The sequence below is a fragment of the Crinia signifera genome, chromosome 5 (assembly GCF_055691185.1).
Source record: "Crinia signifera chromosome 5, ASM5569118v1, whole genome shotgun sequence".
Classification (NCBI taxonomy): Eukaryota; Metazoa; Chordata; class Amphibia; order Anura; family Myobatrachidae; genus Crinia; species Crinia signifera.
The window spans coordinates 89,579,401-89,600,086 of NC_139221.1; the positions used below are offsets into that span (position 1 = coordinate 89,579,401).

Sequence of the window (20,686 nt, forward strand, 5' to 3'; positions counted from 1 at the left end):
CCGAGGGAGGGGTGGGGCTTATGGTTATGAGCTGTTTGTTTGCTTCAAGGAGGTTTTGGGGTCTCAGTCCTTTATTATTTTATATGTGGAGCTTTGTGGTTTTTCTCAGAAGCTTAAAGGTCTGGGGGCCACCAGACTGTCAAGCATAGTGAAACCAATGGCTTCCACACAGGTGTAGTGATGTATTAAACCCATCTATTTTAGGTGTTGGCTCTGCCTACATTTGATTAGGTGCTGACCACAGAAGGCCATTTTACCAGGGCCACTTTTACAGATGGAGCCACTCTCATTTGAGACGCTCCCAGCATGCCAATGTCCTTATCTGCCGCTACTGTGGATTACAAGAAATTTTGGACCCACATATTAATAATCAAAGTCTAAGAGTTACAGATTTGGACATATGGAGGTTGATGTGTACAAACCAATCACCAAGCTTTCGTCAGTGCTTGGCAACACTCTACAGCGTCTGTCTGGGAGATGCTATCTATTCTATACAGTATAACACAACTTAAAATTGTGCAACCTTTTAAGTACATAAATAGGAAAATAGCATTGATACAGTGTAAAACATTTTGCAATTAACAAATAGTTGTCTTACCAGCTTCCTGAGAAATAAAGGAAAACCAAAAACTGCACTGACTTCCACCCCTGTTGGTACATGCACTTGGATTTTACCTTTCAATAACAGTAAAGACAATGTCATGGAAAGATAACAATGCCAGCATTTGCATTTCCTTGTTGTACAGTTGGCATTATGTGTAAGGCATATACTTGAATACAATGTCAGTATGCAAATTTGTGAAATTATTTTGGAGGGATTTTTAACATGACCAGTATTTGGATTAATGCATTACTCTCATGCCCACACGCCGATGAAGGAGGAGATGCAAAGGAGGCATTATCGGGAGGGTACAGTTGGCTAACACACTACTGCCTACCAGCACACTTTGCACACACTAGTGAAATTCCTGATGAATACCTTTGCAGCTCTGATTAAATATTGAAGAATTGTTTTAGGCAGTTTAATGACAGACTTTGGCAAGGCTAAAATTGCTGAAGCAAACTTTCCAATAGCTCTCTAAAAGAAGGACAAAGCAATATGGATTAGTAGGAATAAGTGAACATTGACGACAATGACCATAGCTTAAACACACAGAAAAAGCACAAAACAGGATTTACATGCCTACCTATCCTTAGTGGGCAGACATTACTAGTTGCTAATGCACTATTTACTAGTGTTTTTAAAATCACACATAGTGCGCATAGGTTATTTGTGTTATACAGTATTTCCTTATCATCATGCATTACCGTGCTGGGTTAAGGATTAGTAGTTAAATCCTATTTACATGGACACAATTACAAAAAACAGTGTAGTTAATTAATTAATTATCTTAAAGTTGCAGATTTTACTAAAACAATATACTTTATTAGTGTTTTACTGCCGAATAGACTACTGACCTACACAACTGTAAAGGAATCTATATATAAGTATACCATAAATGTGATGGAGATGCTGAAAAAAGAATGTTTCAGAGTTAAGACTAGTGCTTTATTTGAACCAATTACATTTCAAGCAACAGTAAGCAATGCCAAGTTATTCTTCTTCACTTTTCTCTTTCTTGCGCTGTTGAAAAATAAAGCTTACTGTAAAACTTTATTTTTTCATGTTAAAAGTGAAGATAGACTGATACCAAAAACACCTTTTCCCATTATAAAGTGTTTTGTCAATGCTATGGGCAAGCAGCATTGAAATTGTATGAACCAAATTGTTCATAACAGTATTAAACATATACGAATAGTATGCAACATAAGGCCCCTTACTCACTGGCGGTAAAAAAACAACAACAACAACAACAACATGGTTTTACTAACATTTTTTAATGCTAGTAAAAGCAAGTACAGGTATAGGGCTATAACCTATGGGTTCCAATAGCAATATACCCATATGCCCTTGCAGACAGGGGAGTTGGTGAAGTAGCAGCATCTTTGGTCAATACCTCACCAACTGCAAGAGCAATTAATTATTAACACTGTGTGCAGGAAGTGAGGATATCGCACATGTGATGTAACTGAAATATTTATAGCACCAGTAGGTAACCAGCCTAATGGTCTTCGAGATATTACAAAATTGTATACCTACACAAGCTCCTCTGATCGTGCACAACTAATCCTGTCATCCAATGAAAACCTACCTGAAATGCAGATTTTTTCCTTGGCTCATCGTCATCTTTATTGTCATCATCTTCTTCCTCTTCACTGTCCGTCTCAAATAAATAATAATCACCGCTTCTGACCACTAAGCAAGATAAAGTAGTCACTCACTTCTAGAAGTTTTACACAACCTTTGACAACTACATAATTTCTACAACAGCTCAAAGTGAACAGAAGAGCTCATTTTGTAGGACACGACATTGTAATGTACCCCAAAATACTCTATACCAATAGATCCCAAACTGGGGTGTATTGGAGCCTCAGGTTGGTAGTCCAGGACCAATTAAAATGATATTATTATTTCATGTAATCACTTATAATCTTGCTGGCTATAATTTTTTTGTCACTTCTATATGATGCACTATCCTGTTATTGGCCACTTTTCTTGTGGGTCATAACAATGTCTTCACTCTGTCATGCACTTCAACCAGGTGACACATTGCAGAGGTAATGCACAACATGGGCACCACACCGTTTGTAACTGAACTGAAAAGGAATTGGGAGCATGCCTCATGAAAATGTATGTATGTATGTATGTATGTATGTATGTAATGTGGGATTCCTCACTACAGACCTCAGCTCACTACTATTTGAATCTGCCCATATAAAGGTAGTAGATATAGAACTTGTAGACATGTATAAAGCGGTTTTGCATTGTACAGTTAGGTTGTAAGATTACATTTCCTAATGCCTATTAGTCATTGATTTGCAAGGCATTACAGTTCTCCAAAGACCCAGACAGTGAAGAAGGCATAGTATACATTAAATAGGTACATACTGTATAAGATAAACAATATAAATGCAGAGAGGAAAACAAATATGAAATAGGTTCCTGCTCAAAAGAGCTTACAATCTAATATATACAGTGCATCTGGAAAGTATTCACTCTTTCTACATTTGTTATGTTACAGCCTTATTGCAAAATGGAACGAATCAATTTTTTTCCAACAAAATTCTACACACAATACCCTATAATGACAGTGTGAAAACAGAATGCACCTGAGCATAATTTTGAGCTTCATGGCAAAGGCTGTGAATACTTATTTACATTTGATTTCTTTGTTTTTTATTTAGTAAAAAAATAGCAAAAATCTCACATTGTCATTATGGGTTCTTGTGCGTAGAATTATTTCGGAATTTATTCCATTTTTGAATAAGGCTGTAACATAACAAAATGTGAAAAATCTGAAGTGCTGTGAATACTTTCCAGATGCACTGTATAAGAAAAGAGAGAGGGACATATTCTCTAAGCTTCAAAAGTGATAAAATGGAGAGTGATAAACAGCCAGCCAATCAGCTCCTGTCTGACATTTTTCAAACACATGTCTGTGACATGGCAGGTAGGAGCTGATTGGCTGGCTGTTTATCACTTTTGAAGACTAGAGAATCTGAGGGTGCTGATTCTTGCTGAATGACAGAAGCCGTTTGCTACACTGCAACATTACGTGAAGCAACCGGCTCCGGTAACAGTGTAGAAGTCAGCACTGTACTCACTGGTCTATGCAGGCAGCCTGCATCACTAGGACCCCTGGAGTGATGAAACGGGGGTTCAGACCTCAAGGCCACAACCGCTTACACAACAAGGCCGCACTCCCTTACTTGCAAGTTCAGGCTCCAATTTTTCATGGCATGCACATTTAGGGAGCAAACATGAAATACTCCCAGCACCGGATGTCGCCATTCTAGTGGCCCCCATGTGTGCATGTACAGCAAAATGTTTTATAAAGTTATTGCCTCTCACCAAACAGATTCAGCAGCAATTAAAACAGTGAACATCTATAAAATAGGGTACACGTCAAACACAATAAGCAGAAAGTGACAAATAAAGCAATGCTGACTGAGGACTGAATGACGAAATAGCAGATTAGTGCCTGTGAATTAAGAAACCTTTTTCGCCTCCGAGTTAGTAAGAATATTGAATAACTTATGTCTTATATCCTTGAGCAGAACTTTTTCTTATTGCTTTGATTCATTTTTATAACTTATTTCACAAAGCCTATAAAAACACAAAGACAGCAAAATGAAATTGCTAAAGTAATATGTGAATTTAAGCTTATCACTTAGTCACTGTCAGGACAATGAAGACAAATTGATGAGAAATGAACATTTTGCTCTTATTATATACCTTCATTTCAACAAAAAGTGACCAGGACATCACGCACATTTTTATTCTATTTGAATTTATTTAAAAGTATGGGAGTAAAGCTTAATAAAGTACCTTATTTATTAACAGTTATTTATATAGCACATATACTGCACAGCACTTTATGGAAAAGGGTTTTAAGAAAGTCCAAGAGAAGTTTAAAAACACAAGAACATACACTGAAACTGGATGGAGGTAGGTTCAGGGGTCGGAACCCTCCTGCCAGAGGTGGTTGAGGCTAAAGGTCCATACACACTGGGCGATTATGCCCAGCGTGTATGGACAACAATGACCGCTGTCATCGCTGGGGGAAAAGTGGCTCAGTGCATACACACTGAGCCGCTTTCCCCCTGCCCGGCGCTGTCAGCGAGGGTCAGACGGCTTTGCATAACGCAGCACTATGCAAAGCCATCTGCAAAGCCGCTCATCTGCTGGTAATACCAGCAGATGAGCGGCTTTCCTGGCGATGATGCGGAAGCGAGCATCACCGCTCAACCGCTCATCGATAGGCTGTAAACACTGGGTGTATGGGCCTTAAGACAGTAGAGCAAATTAAACATGTATGTACATATATGTATGAATATCTTTACAAAAAAAATCTAAGGATCAAGTAGGGTTAAGGTTACATAAAAAAGTGGCCGGCTAGATGGGCCAAGTGGTTCTCGAAGACCAAATTCTATGTTTCACACCAGTCTCTGCCACGTTGGAGCTTAAATGAAAGCCAAACAACCTACTAGTATGTTATAGGCTTGTGGAAGGAAATAAGAGAATCTGGAGGAAATCCATGCAAACATGGATAGAACATACAAAACTCCAGACATGGGCCTTGATGGTAATCATATTCAAGGCCTTCTTGCTGGTTTTACCATTGCTTACCATTTAACAATGGTGATGTCCCAAAGCTATTATTAAATAAGATACACTGGGGCAGATGTATTAAGCCTTAACAAGGGATAAATGCGAGGTTGATGAAGAGAGATAAACGTCCAGCCAATCAGCTCCTTACTGACTTTTTTCAACCACAGCCTGTAACGTGGCAGTTACGATGTGATTGGCTGGATGTTTATCTCTCTTTATCACCCTTGCATTTATCTCTTGTTAAGGCTTAATACATCTGCCCCAATGAATTGTTTATAGTTTAACTTCCCTAGGCAATTCTACTGGATTTTCCTAGGGAAAAAACATGGGACTGGATCACATGGGACTGGATCACATAAACCTATCACCCTGACTAGACCAATATGCAATGTCTGTCATTTAATGTCACTTATCAAACTTCAGTTCCAGCAGATGTGAAGCTCTGTTTACAGTATGTGTTTCTTATCCAATTGAAAAGAGTTTAATGTCATCTGAAGATGGTGCCAGTTTATGACTAAAGGCTATGCAAAAAATTACTTTTTTGGAGCTTGATACATTTGAGTAAATAACTATTCCCTAGACAAGACAAGGAATAGCAGAGGGCAGATGAGAAAGACGCCTTACATAATCAATTGAGAAGCTTTACATAATCAATGTGAGGGTCACGTCGGTCGAGCATGCTCGACCGCTGTGATCCAGTCCTGTTCTCGGTCAGCTCGACCGAGAACATGCAGGCGGGATTCAATGTCCCGCCTGCAGCGGGATGAGAAGGGGGCGTGGCCACGAGTTGCAGCCAGGAAGAGGCGAGCTGCAACTGGCAGCTCGTTACTTCCCGGCCGTTCTCGGCAGAACGAGCCCGACAGCTTGTGCTGTCGGGCTCGTTCTGCCGAGAACCCTGCTCAATGCTGTCGGGGAAGACAGCATTGAATAGGGCCCGGCAGGCATCTCTCATGGGCGATTGAATGCGAGAGTAGTGCGAGATCTCCAGTGTTATTTCCCCAATATTTAAAATTTAATAAAAACACACAGAAAGCCCTGATTCTGCAAGTTTTTCATGAAAAACAAAATCAAAGCACTTGATCCATATGCCACTTAAAGATGTAGCTACAAAAAGTTTAAAAATACACTTCAAGTAGGTTACATAGATCATGCACATGAACTATGCTGACTTCCATTCGAGGCTTCTGGGAAGTAATAAAATAAATACTGCACACTGTAGTTACTGTAGGGTGTATGAACAGAAAGTGGCTTGTGTTGAATGGACCCATTAAAAATATTAGAATATGTTCAGTCAGGCCAGAAGTTTTATATTTGAGGATGAGATTGTATTACGGGAATTAAACTTACTTACCAAATATAAAACACATGGCAAAAATTAATAGATATAAATGAAAAAGTAAGTAAATATAAAATGATATACTTTTAGTGTAAAGTATATCAAGATAAAATCATTATTTAAATGCATTTCTTTTTTTTGCTATTTGCATATTTTAAATAACCCTATGCATCACGCGTTATTTTATACTGATGATAGACTGTACTGTGATAATAGGTACTATAATAAGAGCAAAGTGACAAGAAAACATTGCAGAGGAGAGCAGTTCATTTGGGCAAAGATAACTGAGCACAAGTTTATTTGGGCATCAGTTCTAGGTTCTAGTTAATATGGATTCAAATATGACCTTAATATGGGGTATTTGACATAATTACTGAAGCTGGTTACTGGGTATCAGGGTTTATGAATAGAAAATGGGTTTTAGTATAGGGACTGAGATTATAGATTAGGGTAGACAATTTGACCATGGGGTTACGAACCCAAAGTTGAAGTGCTCAAATAAGCAATTCCCAAATATCTGCTGCCCAAATGAAATGGAACCCAAATGATGAAAACAAAATGTCATTGGCCAATTAACATATACCCATTGCAGAGATAGTAGAGAATCTACTTCAACTACAATTCAATGATATATTAATAAGAGTCATATTCACCATGCCAGCGGTTCACCAGTCAGTGTGAATAAGACCTATATTAATAAATCTGGAGAGACCCAGTCATGTTTTTAAACAACGTGAAGTATAAATGTGGTATAAAATGGTCATACCATATTGCAGAAGAACACATATTCAGTGTCTGCGTTATAATCACTTTACTTCCAATTTGTACTTCACAGTTGCCACATACATGTTAACCCCTTGGTTAATAAAGATGAAAATAACCAGTGAAACCTTATTTCTTCTATTACCAGCCAAGGGGTGAACTTATTTACAAGTTGGCCTATATTTATGAAATAGCACTAGATTATAATACCTTCCAGCACAACATTGTGTATTGATGTAAAGTCTGGGGCAATAAAGCCTTTTTTGTGTGAAAGAACAGAGAAAAATGAAAACCATGGGTAAAATATGGGCCAACGTCATACTTTATAGCTTACAAATGGAGTAGGTCTCTTAAACAATATTATCTATTTTTCTGTAAGGACAGAGAAACACTGGCACAGTTTGTTTGTGACTCCCCAGATCTGGTCATGTATTATTGTAAACAACAACTGAAACAGTTGGTAATTGTGCGAGGGATATGGTCACTAGGTTGACCATATGAAGGTTGACATACATCTGGTCAACCACTGAAGGTCAAAAGGGCTTAGGTCGACACAAGCATTATGTCGACAATGGCAAGGTCGACAGTCAAAATGACAACATAAGTTTTTCACATTTTTTTGAGGCGGCATTTCACACCCTACCATCCATTATGGTGTGGTGGGAGAACATAATAGTGCCCAAAGCATGGCAAGCACAGTCAGACATTTGATGGGGATGCGGTATACTTAGATGGTGTCCATGATGACTAAGTTGACATTTGGGACAAAAACCATGAAAACTGCATGTTGACCTTTTGAATGTTGACCCTGTCGACCTTAGCCATGTCGACTTATTTCAGATGTCGACCTAAGCTAGGTCAACCTTCAGTGGTCAACCCAATGTATGTTGACCTTTAATGAGACCTTATGGCCCATACCCCTGTGTTAAAACAATGGTAGAGCGTAGCAATGGTGGTACAGGAAACCACCATATGAAAAAAAAAAACAGATTCTTTGCACCCGTTGGAATGTCCATATCTTGGCAGTCTTTGTAACATACATCTAGAAGGCCGTCCTTTATAGGGCACATACTGTAATTTCTATCTAGTTTAGCTGACCACTGATATAATTATGTACATTCAAAGACTATAAAACCTTCTGTGGAGTCACAAAGGATAAACCATGCAGAAAACAAATGGATAATTCTGGTCAAGGATATAAGGCGTATCATATATTGAATAAATAATTGTGAAACCTACTGGAAGCATGATCAACCCAAGGCCGCCACCACTGCTTTTTTTTGCCCTTGACTTTCACTTTTTCTGCTTCTCCTAAAAGGAAATATGGTCATACATTAATTATTTAAATAAACGTTAGCAAGATGTGCAACACTTAAAAAAAATACAGGTACAGGTGACAAACGATCCATAGTATAGACATTATATACATTACAGCCTATCACGAATGTGCAGTGCTAAATACAGAGTTTAGGCCACAGTTTATAATTTCATGTACAGTAGGTGTGAATGAATCGATGTACATTACAGCAAGGCGTACATCGGTTATGGCAATAACAATGATGCGTGTTGTAAATCCAATGTATGTATTGCAGATACTTATTGGTAATAATGTGAAAATGTATAAGCAATGGTTATCTTTAACAGGTTATCCTTTTCGACCTTCTCCTTTTGCCATTACTGATGGAGATTTACTTTATTTAATTCATTTTTTAACATTCTATTGTTAAAGGGTAATTGTAGAATTCTCCAATGCATGGAACATATGTTTTGATGATTTATTATTACATACTGTAGCTTATAATATGACTCTGCATTGCTTGTTCTACTGGTGTCCAGAGATTACAATGGATCTTCCTATATAAGATTACTATACCTTCATCATCATCATCAACTTCAGGTTTGTGAATAGCGTGGTCTTCTCCGGATTCCTGAGTAAGACTTAACATTCTCTCTTTACCTTTTTTATATTTCTCTTGCCTGGCTTTAATGCGGTCCATCCTGGTAAAATGGGGAACAGTTAATGCAATCGTCCAGCACACTTATGTACAAAACACAGGGGCAGATTTATTAAGCCTGGTGAAGTGACAAATTGGCCACTGTTAACGCACCAGACAGTCAGGGGCAGATTTATTAAGCTTGGAGAAGAGATAAACTGGAGATAAAGCGGAGAAAAGGTAAAAGGAGATAAAGCACCAGCCAATCAGCTGCGTTTGAAAAAGACAGTTGGGAGCTGATTGGCTGGTGCTTTATCTCCTGTTACCTTTTCTCCGCTTTATCTCCAGTTTATCTCTTCTCCAAGCTTAATAAATCTGCCCCTCAGTTCCTAACTGTCATTTATCACCGGCCGCTTTAAAACTTCACCAGGCTTAATCAATCTGCCCCACGACAAAACGATCTGCACAACACACTGGCAACAGCTAGAAATCATTAAAGTTTGCAGAGAGGTGCACTGGTGTAAAAACATATTAAAAGCTTAACATACTATTATAAACACATTTTACTATATAACGTTTTCAGGTAAAATACTGCTTGAATTGTCTTCATCAGATGGCACACATACGGATGACTGGCAGTGGGGGTGCCAGGGGTCAGGATACAGACAAAGTAATCCTGGCAGGGGTCGGGTAACTATACTCACCCCAACCCTTCCTCCCAGCAGCCTTACCCTAACTGCTCCTCCCAGCCTAACCCTAATTCTCCCTGCTAGTGCCTAACCCTAACACCATACCCTGCTGCCTAAATCTTTTCTTCCTTCCCCAAACCCTAACCTTAACCTCCCCTGCAGTCAACCCTAACTTGCCCCACATCTGATACTTATGTTCTACAAACCAGCGGTCTGGGTTCAATAATGGTAAAATTCCTAGCAGTAATCAGGATGCTGGTGTCGGTATTGCGAACGCCACCATCCTGGCCTCAGGGACGCTGAATGCATTTCTCTAACTCATGTGGCTATTTCAGCATATGAAGACTATTTTTTAATTTGGGTAAAGTATGTCTACACATGCTTCTAAGTATGTGTTTCTACTAAAAGGTTACATATGTATATAATAAAAATATATTATATGCCCCCCCCCCCCCCCCAACAAAAAAAAAATATATAAAATTGTCCTGTTATCTCTTTTACAATATATTATTTCCCTAATGTCATGCTTTTTTCTGGTCTGTAAACCCAGGCACACTTTTGTGCCTTCTCTATCCTCACTACACCCAACTTTTACTGGCCAGGCTGCCATCTTGCCCTACAATTGCATGAACTTTGGAAGTCACACATGTGCAAATCAAAAAAAAATGCTTAGATGTTTTATACCCGATTTAAGTCAATGAATATAGATTGTGTTGCATGGATGAAATATACAATGAAATAACCAAAACATGGATGTGAATGCTGCTTTGCATTATTGTCCCACGTGTTGTTGTGAAGTGAAGAGAGATATGCACATACTGTCTTTTAAGTTGATCCATGGATTTTTTCTCTTCCTCAAGTCTTGCCTTGACAGCTTTGACGATTGTTGCCTGGAAGAGTTCAGCACCTCTGAAAGGACATGAAGGAAAATCAAAGAGCTAAGCAGCTTTCATAGCAATACTGTTAACTGGAGTTGGGTAGCCAAACACTGACTATTTCAGCTGTGGTCATTTTGATTATTTGTTAAATTAAGATTTTAATACACAACTGAATAATTGTGAAGATGGAGGATTTATAAAAGGGCAGAGTATTTTAAAATATAATTTACTATGGCCATGTATCTGAAAACCCCAAGCTCTAGGATGATAGAGGTTATATCTGTACTTGAAATAAGGAGGGCAGCATGGACATGACTGAATAGAGAACAGGGATGGTGGAAGCTATGTGAATACCGTATGCTTTATTTGGTTCTTACCTTATTATTACAATTAGTATTATTATTAAATTTTATTTATAAGGCACCTTAGCAAGTGGGCCTATTTTGTTCCTGAGACTGAGATATAGCATTGGGTAGGGACATAATAGTCACTCACCACATGGAGGAGCATCCAGCAGCTACAGAGGACATTAGGTGCCAGATGCTGTTCCAAATTGGAAATTGAATAAACATTATGGCTTAAGTTTGTCCAATGGTAGTGTCCCCCCCAGACTAGAAGACTAAGGACCGGATTCATAATATTATGGTATAGCACAACTGCTGTGTCTTTGTACTGTACAACTAATATGCTAATTCCACAGGAAGCAAATGAAGAAAAAAGACGCCTCCTGCCAGCATCGCAGATCCGACAGCTGCATCCAGAGACCCAACATCAGATTACCATTGTGAGTATATAAACTATTTAATGTACCTCCTGCAATAACTCTTTTACCTTTTTTACCACTACAGCATTAGTATAATTAATAATAATAATAATAAAAATAATAATTAATATACGGCATTAACAATCATGGCCCTCATACACTTGTGCGAGGTGTCGCATGCTAGCATCACATTCAATACACCAGCAAGTGACCCAGCAGCTTGCTGGCGGTCTTAATTGCATGCAATGTATTGTATACTGTTGTTTTGTATGCAATCCCAGGACGCGCAGCAGGCCAGACAAATCCTTAGTGCAGTACTTTTAAGGGACTCCGATCTGATGCACACAGGACTGCGCACCAGTTAGGATAGGAGGTAAAACACATGTGATTTACCCAATTTCCTCTGATTTATCGTCCGGATGCATCCAAATCAAATGAAATCTGGCAAAATGTAACTATTGTATGGACACCGTTAGTGAGGAGTTTTTGTGATCAAACAGTGTAATTTTATCAGTTGCAAAACTCTGTAGTCGATGGCTCTTGCACAGATGGTCTCCATGACTCTGGGGGGGAGTTCTCAAGACAAAGCTTTCCAATGGCTTATCTCACAAGAGGGCCAATGTTCTAAGCCTTGGGGAGTGATAAACTGGAAATAAACTACCAACTTATCAGTGCCTAACTGTCATTTTCAAACAACCTGGAACATGACATGAGCTGATCGGCTGCTACTTTATCACCATCCTTATTATCACTCTGCAAGGATTAGTACATCGACCCCAAGATTAGTCAGACAGCTGCACTGCAAAGACAGGCATGTTCCCAGACTGCCACACAAATGCTTCACTTCCTTGGCTGTCCATTTAGGCCAGGCATGTCCAAAGTTGGCCCCCCAGATGTTGTTAAACTACACATCCCAGCAAGCTTTGCAATAGTTTTAGCTATCTCTAATAGCAAAACTGTGGCAAAGCATGCTGGGATGTGTAGTTTCACAACATCTGGGGGGCCAACGTTGGACATGCCTGATTTAGGCTGTTGCTGGTATTTGGTCTGATATTCCAAAATTCATGCCGCAGCCGTAGCTTTCTCCCGCTCCATCCATCCAGGCAGATTAAAACCTTTTTTAATTATCACTCGACCATCAGGCATCCCTAAAAGGCCACTTTCCCATCGCAAGACTTCTCAGTGAGCCCCTAGTTGCTATTCAGTATTATTTTAAAACCAATCGTCTTTGCGAATTCCCCATTCTTTGCTGGTGTGTAGGCAACTAATAAAAATAGAGGCTACACTTAATATTACTAACAGTTCTCTATTGTGACAAATCCATCCAGCACATACTGTACCTTGATGCAAGAATCTGAGAAGATTTTATGTCGGCAACAACATGCAGGAAATAATAGCTCATGAATACTCGTCTTTGCAATAACAGGAAAGCGAAACATATACTGTCCCAGATGATCCCCGCCTCACCACTCGGCAACTGGCAGTTTTTTTGGTCCGTAGCTACGAGAACAGATAGAAGATGTTACAGTTTTAGGTACTCTGCATACAAATCATAAGAAATAGTTTTTTGCAGTGTGAATGGTAATATTAGATGTTAATATATTGTGTATGTTCATCTCTAAAACATGTTCAATAAAGTTTTGTTAAATGATCCCGTAAATTGCAATTTTAAATGAACTTTCTACAACCTGCTATCACCATCCTATACATTTTGATGTTTAAGGATAAGACATGAAAGTCTGATGGTATTCTGCACAGCATGTCATTATATTAGTACCCTAGATTTTGCCCTGCCATTGTTATACCTTTACAGTCTTTCACAAGTCTATTATCTATCATAAGTATATCAGCCACATGCTCGCTCTTCAGCTGGACACTAGACTTGTTTTAAGACTGATTAAAAATTCTTTATAAGGCCCATTCTACAGTATATACAGCAACAGGCTACCAGCTGGCTGGCTACTTTCCTGTTAACCATGCTTGCATACTCTCTCCCGGAATGTAGTGGTGGTCCAGTAGGGGGGCGATAAGGTGATTCATGTCCACGGCATTGCAATGCCTGTATTCTAAGCATTGTAGAGTAGGGGGCGGCACTGCAATTATGTGATTGATCATAAATGCCGCACAACAGCCACCCAGGATTAAACCACGCTCGCATTTGTGCCAACCTGGCTGCCACCTTCTGTATGGGGCAGCCACAAACATGGTAAGTAGGTGTTTAACACCAGAATAGGTCGAAATGTTGTATACTGTGCTCTAAATATAATGGGCAGAGTTAATTAACCATGAGCTCCATACTGTGAAGTCCTGCATTATTATTTGGATAATTAAGTTGGAGTAACTGGTGCATATCAAATATAAAGGCCATCACGGCAAAGTCATGCATGAATTAATCTTATGAGATCCTATGTGAACAGCATGAAAGATTTCGTTAATCATCCTGAACCTCTAAAAATGGAAGTAAAAAAAAGGAAGCAAGTGGCAGTAAGGATAGTGTAGCAGGCTTTTAGTTTAGTGAAGTCTATAGGAGGCAGGTGCAATGTGTCATACTGTAGGTTTGAATTTTATAACTTTTATTAATGAATGAAAAATGATTCCCAGCTATGTGTATTTCAACTAATTGACATGTTTAGAATATTTTGGAGTTTATCTCTTGTGATTTATAACTTTATATATACTGTATATACAAATTACTAAAATATTTAAAAAAAAAACTTTTAACTTTCATCTTCAGGTTTAAAAATCCCTTTGCCATCAATCAAACACCTCCACACATGCTTGCCTACTATCCCGGAACCGCAGGGAGGCTTCCAAAACTCAAGAGGCTCTCCTGAACACCCATAAAAGAAGGACAATTTCCCAGAGCTTGCCAGCTTCCTACACCCCCACCTCCCACCTCATCCACCAGGGGGGCATCCAGACAGCTCTGCACATTACAGGTGGGGTATCTGGTTCATTCTTTGACCGATGCCATCCCCAGACACCTGTCCCTACACCCTTGCCCATGTTAACAAGGACTTCTTATTGAATAGCAAAAAGTCATGGGCATGAATTTTACCTACATTAAAAAGTTGTAAGTAGTACAGTTTGTGGCAAATTGAATCTGCCCTTGGATGTGTATGCAAAATCTAAGCATTACCTACAGATGGCAGTATAAATGTATCATACTGTAATTGCATATATGTAAATATACATAAACATTGCAATATATACTGCACATATAAACATATACAGTATAAGCAACGTTGAAAAAACAGTATGTAAAGTTTAGCATTAACTGTATGCTAGTATTGATACAGAAATCAACTTGAATTGCAATAACTTCTAATAAAATAAACAAAATGTCCATATTGAAGCTGTAGCAATTGTGTTTTCTATATTCTTAGATGGTATCAGAGCTGTATGGCTGGGGCTAGCAGTATTTCTGATGCAGGCTCTAGAGACACTGGGCTTTCCTTGTAGGTCATTATACAGACACTTCAATATCTCCTGCTTATTGCATTTAGATTCTGATACACAAAGTAAACAATTAAGATAATTGCATTTGATATGTTTAGTTCAATTACTTACGGATATTATAACCTTTTACAGTACAGGCCAGACTGAATGCTTGAATTAACCAGCAACTGTTTTCAATCAGTGAGTCTATGTAGCCGCATGCCCCTATCTGGAATATAAAGAAAAGTAAAAGAATTAGAAAAGCAAGTGAAGATTGACATCACATATTTGTTACTTAGCCAAGATGAAAGAACCTTAACCAATGATTATTGAAAGAAATACAGAATACAAACAGTAATATAAACAATACCTATTTAATAAAATACAGCTACAACCCCTTCTGGATAACAAATCAAAGAAAATTTACATCTATACGATACAGTCTAGCATTTGGAGCTTAGAAGAAGCTTGCAATATTAAGTGTACATGTTCTCTCCCCCAAGCATATATGTATACCCAGGGCTTAAAGTTGTCCAGGAGACTTGGTGTAACTCATTTCCCTCTAGCACCCAATGCCCCCTCCCCTTACCCCCATGAGTCAGGGCCCGTTGTAGGGTTTTTTGCACCCCCATGAAATCTATAATGCTTTTCTGCCCGAATTACTGTGCAGGGCTAAGGTGGAGGTTGAAATAGATCTACCTCACTACAGGTGGTGGAACTCAGCAGCATAAACAACAGTTAATTACACATTCAAAATAATACAAAACACTACCAGTGTCAATGTAAAAATACAGGTGAAAATACAAATTTTAAACGATAATTTATATTAACCCCTTCCCGACATTGCCTTTTTTGTTAACTTTTTTATTTTTTTTCCTCCTCGCGTTCAAATAAGCGTAACTTTTTTAATTTTCCGGCTATATAGACACATGAGGGCTTTTTTTTTGCGGGACAAGTTGTACTTTTTAATGGTACCATTTACTATACCGTATAATATTCTGGGGAATCAGGAAATAATTCAATGTGGCGTAAAAAGAAAAAAAAAACGCAATTCCACAATTTTGCGCTGGTTACGGTTTTTTTGGAGTTCATAGTTCGTTTAAAATGATGGGTTATCTTTATTCTATGGGTCGTTACGATTCCGGTGATACCAAACTTAAATAGTTTTCGATACGTTTTACCACTAAAAAAAAAATAGAAAATTTTACGGTTTTTCTAATTTGCGTCGCGTCGCCATGTTCTGCGGCTTATAACTTTTTTATTTTTCCACCTACGGACCTGGTGAGGACTCATTTTTTGCGGGCTGAAGTGTACTTTTTAATTAATACCATAATGGGATATGGGCGACTATCTGATCTCTTTTAGTTATTTTTTTTTGGGTAGGCGATGCGACCAAAAAACGTAGTTTTGGCGTTGGGAACTTTTTTCCGTTTACGCCTTTAACCGTGCGGGATAACTAATGTTATATTTTAATAGATCGGACTTTTAGGAACGCGGCGATACCAAATATGTTTATTTTTTTTATTTTTTATTTATTTTTATTTGTGAAATGGGGAAAGGGGGGTGATTTGAACTTTTAATATTTATTTATTTATTTATTTCTTTTAACTTTTTTTTTTTTTTTTTTTTTTACTTTTACTACAAGGCCCCCTAGTGTACTTGACCACTAGGGGGCGCGATCGCCTGTACTAGGTTCAGCCATAGAGCTCTATGGCTGAACATAGTGATTTTCAGCACTTCCTATTACATCCTGCCTCAGGCAGGATGTAATAGGAATGCTGACACGGCCAGCGATCGGCGCCGGAGGGGGGCGCCCCCCCTCCGATCAGCTATTTAAGCACTGCGGGCGCTTTGCCCGCGGTGCTTAAAGGGTTAAACGGCCACGATCGGCGAACTCGCCGCTCGTGGCCGTGAGAGCAGGTGCCTGGCTGTAATATACAGCCATTACCTGCTCTCTTTCAAGCCAGCTCACTCCGTGAGCTGGCTTGATTCCCCCGCAACCGACATATGACGTAAATGTACGTCATATGTCGGGAAGGGGTTAATATCACCTGAAAAAGTGTCTATTTAATACAGATTTTAGTTTTTCTCCATCCCCTGGGATCCCCATCATTAGCTGAGAAGATCAAACTATGGGGGGTGATTCAGGTTTACTAGCTAAAAAGCGAGTTCGGTCCGGGGACCAAAGTCTCGGGTCTGTTTATGTGTATCAGCAAATTAACGCATGTGGAGGCCCGCTGTACGAACACCTTTGGCAAGTATCACTCTTGCCAAGGCGGAGAAGAAGACACACCTCTACCAATTAAGGGAATTACAGTATTCCCCTCTCTGACCATCTGGAGAAGGGATCACACACATGTCGCCTTGGAAGTTATATCTATTCACTTACACTCCCATTTATATAAGAGAGGTGGAGAAGAGGAGACGTTTGCCCTCTAAAGAGTATGTATAGTATTAGCAATATTTTTCTTATCTGAGCTCCGGTGGAAGGAATACAGCATTGTGTATTTATTTACACTTACCTGAACTTTGTTTGATTCATGGTGTGGTCACCACATATGTGTTCCAGGACACCAGATGCCATATAGCGCAACGTTATTACTTTTCTATTTCATATCCACACTTGTCAATGCGTTCGCACAGAGCGGGCAGGGGGCTGTCACATGGGAATGCCCAGCATTTCCTGAGCGTGCCCAGAACAATCAGCGACCCTCAAATAATTTTGAGCCTGTATTCCCACATGCAAACGGATGTGTCAGCATACACATTCATTCACATTCCAGCACAGCCATTCGGTCGGTGGATTGTGTTTATTCGCTTGCTAGGCAGCAAAAGAACGCTGTTTAGCGAGCAGATCCGAATCAGGCCCTACATTTTTAAGATAAGACTAAGGGCGCCATTCTAGGGAGCCACTCTGCTAGTAATGTATTCTGACATCGGCTTCTGACTGGATAACAACATATTCTGTACAAATAGATATCACATTAATTACATATCCACATCCAATCAGATTTAAAATGAACCAGGCCAGCCTCTGGCAGGGAAGGATCTCTGCTATTCTGAGATATCATGAGTTATGGAGGTCATCCTGGTTGGCTCGCAAAGCAGCGGTAGTTCGCTGCTTTGTGGGCCATGCAACGTTGTGCGTGCGAGTAGCCACCCCTCGCAACATGGGGAATGTCCCATCCGCACTGTGAATGGATGTTTTGCATAAATATCCATTCACAGGTTTGCGTGTTGGCCCAAAATCATTCAACTGTCACTATATCATCTTGAAATACTGACACTAACAGTTGCCTGGACGTCACATTATCAATGGCTATATCACACACAGCCTGGCAGCCATTGATGATGATGATTACCAATTTTGCACCACACGCAGCCATACAGGATAATCATCATCATCAATGGCTGCCAGGCTGTGTGCCATACTAGCAGGATATATCATCAATTTCTGTGGGTACAGTTTGTATTACAAATTATAATTACTGTATGTGATATCTTTCCTTTCGAATAAAGGGGGTAATGTCGGTGTATCTAAATACATTTTGGGGTAAAAGGTAAAAAAGTTCCCTGACCCCTGCTGGAGATGTTCTTGCTACTTCAGTATACTTACATACATATTTCCTCTCAAAGTTGTAATAAACTGATATGACAGATATAGCAAATGCAATAAAAGAAAACCTTTGCTATAGTCGGTACTTACTGATAATATGTTTTTCATTGTTATAACAAAGACGTTGTATGCTATTAGCCAATCCCAGTAGAACAGAATACGTCGTATAGGCTTTAGCAGCAAATTGCCACCAAATAAGAGGAAGTAGAAGCATGCCACCAAATAGCCCATACAGAAGATGCTGATTCTTGTAGTCCCCGTAATGAAGATGATGGTAAGAACAAACCAGAAGAGGTAACTGAACATGATTACTTTACACATGTCCAAGTAGGACCTGCAAAACAAGGGATACCATTGTTTGAATTTACGTAAGAAAATGTAGATACATTTCAAGAGATATCCTGCATATCAGAATGTGATATATTTTTGTCTTTACTTTTGCTATCAATAGACAACAACAAATTAATTAACTAACTACTGTGTTGCAATTTGAATGCTTTAATCTATCTTGCATACACTCAAATCATGTAACACCCTCTGTCCTCCATAGTTGAGCCTGTACTAACCTCTGCGCCTGCAGTCATGTGCAGTTTTGGTGTTGGGAAAAGTGGCAGATTGACGTAAACTGCATTGCTAATATGCGAACAGACTGAAGGGTAGACTTATTAAGCTCAGTGAGGTGATAAAGTGGCTGGTACTTTATCACCGGCCAGTCGGCGGCTAACTGTCAAGTCATGGGATGGGTTAGAAAAATGACAGTTGAGGGCCTGGTTGGCTGGTGATAAAGTACCAGTCATTTTATTATGTCACCGAGCTTAGTAAATCTGCCCTGTGTACTCTTACTATACCTGCAGTGAATGAAGTCAGGGACTGGGTTATGTTGACTAAATGACGCAGCATCAAGATTCATACAAATTTCCACATTATCTCCAGCCATAATACGATGTGCTGCCTTATTTTCATCCTCAAATATTTCCTTTTGAAGGGATGCACAAATCAATAGCATAAAGTCATCTGATAGAAATGGGAACAGAAATGAGCAGTTATATTAGTAACAAGTTGTTGCAAATAAAAAGTCACTAAGCAGAGCACATGTGTGCAAAGATAGTAGAGGAGACCATAGTTACTTACCCTCCTGAATTCTGCAGGAGACTCTCTGAAATAAAAGTAATCTCCCTCTCTCCCTCATTAGTCTAGCAATCTCCCTCATGTCACCTAGCCCACATTACACTGTTACATTTTTGGGATAAAAGGAATGAGAGATAGATACATTTACATTGAATCATCAGCACCATTTCCCAGCACTTACAAAGTATAGTAGCTCTTACTAACTGCTTTGGGGCTCATCTACATTTGGATATCAGTCATTTTACAAGATTCCTCTCAGATGTAGCAGTACACACCCACGCTTCTAGGGGCCACAATCGCTTTTCACAATCTCTCCATATATGGAACTAGCCATGCCCTTTGCAATGGGGTGCTGTGCAAAATTATACTACCAACTATAATCTGCCTGAAACTAGTTTTAAAAAGTAGACAAGTATGGAGCAGACTGTGGTAAAGTAAGCGCAGCAGGAGGTAGGAGAATCCTTGCTTGCAGCATTTACAGAAAACCAACCTTATCTAACTTCTAGAAAGCACAGCCTAGGTATACAGAGTCCGACTGCCCATTCACATATTACAAGTACAATGCCAGTATTACTGCATGTAAAAGCCAAACATGCTAGACAATAATACAGTATGTGTCCACATACACCAATACTTAAATGGTGCCAAATAGCCACAGTCTGTCTCAGCTTCAAAAATGGGACCCAATTCAAATATTTTGCTCACTGCTAATAGGATAAAAGTTTAAGTGGATTTGCATGCTATACCCTGTACACCACTAGTGGGTTTGCATGCTACACCCTGTACACCACTAGTGGATTTGCATGCTACAGCCTGTACTGTACACCACTATAGGATTTGCATGCTATAGTGGTGATTAAAAACCAATCGTGAGAAATAATATACAAAGGACTGACAAGACTGAGCTGTGCCATGCATACCATTATGCAG

General features: G+C 39.3%; 1 protein-coding gene across 6 annotated transcripts in view; it reads right to left on the minus strand.

Annotated features, from left to right (window-relative positions):
* Positions 1–20,686, minus strand: part of PIEZO2 (piezo type mechanosensitive ion channel component 2) — a 360,808-nt gene that overhangs the window by 52,560 nt on the left and 287,562 nt on the right. For 4 of the 6 annotated variants that reach the window (XM_083187659.1, XM_083187658.1, XM_083187657.1 and 1 more), the window contains 9 exons: positions 19,477–19,642; positions 18,719–18,962; positions 15,145–15,241; positions 12,915–13,074; positions 10,753–10,842; positions 9,184–9,308; positions 8,550–8,621; positions 2,193–2,296; positions 980–1,078 (listed from right to left, as the gene is read on the minus strand). In XM_083187659.1, the coding sequence (XP_083043785.1) occupies positions 980–1,078; positions 2,193–2,296; positions 8,550–8,621; positions 9,184–9,308; positions 10,753–10,842; positions 12,915–13,074; positions 15,145–15,241; positions 18,719–18,962; positions 19,477–19,642 (1,157 nt within the window). The remainder of the gene's footprint in view (positions 1–979; positions 1,079–2,192; positions 2,297–8,549; positions 8,622–9,183; positions 9,309–10,752; positions 10,843–12,914; positions 13,075–15,144; positions 15,242–18,718; positions 18,963–19,476; positions 19,643–20,686) is intronic. The other 2 variants (XM_083187662.1, XM_083187660.1) reach the window with 1 other exon arrangement.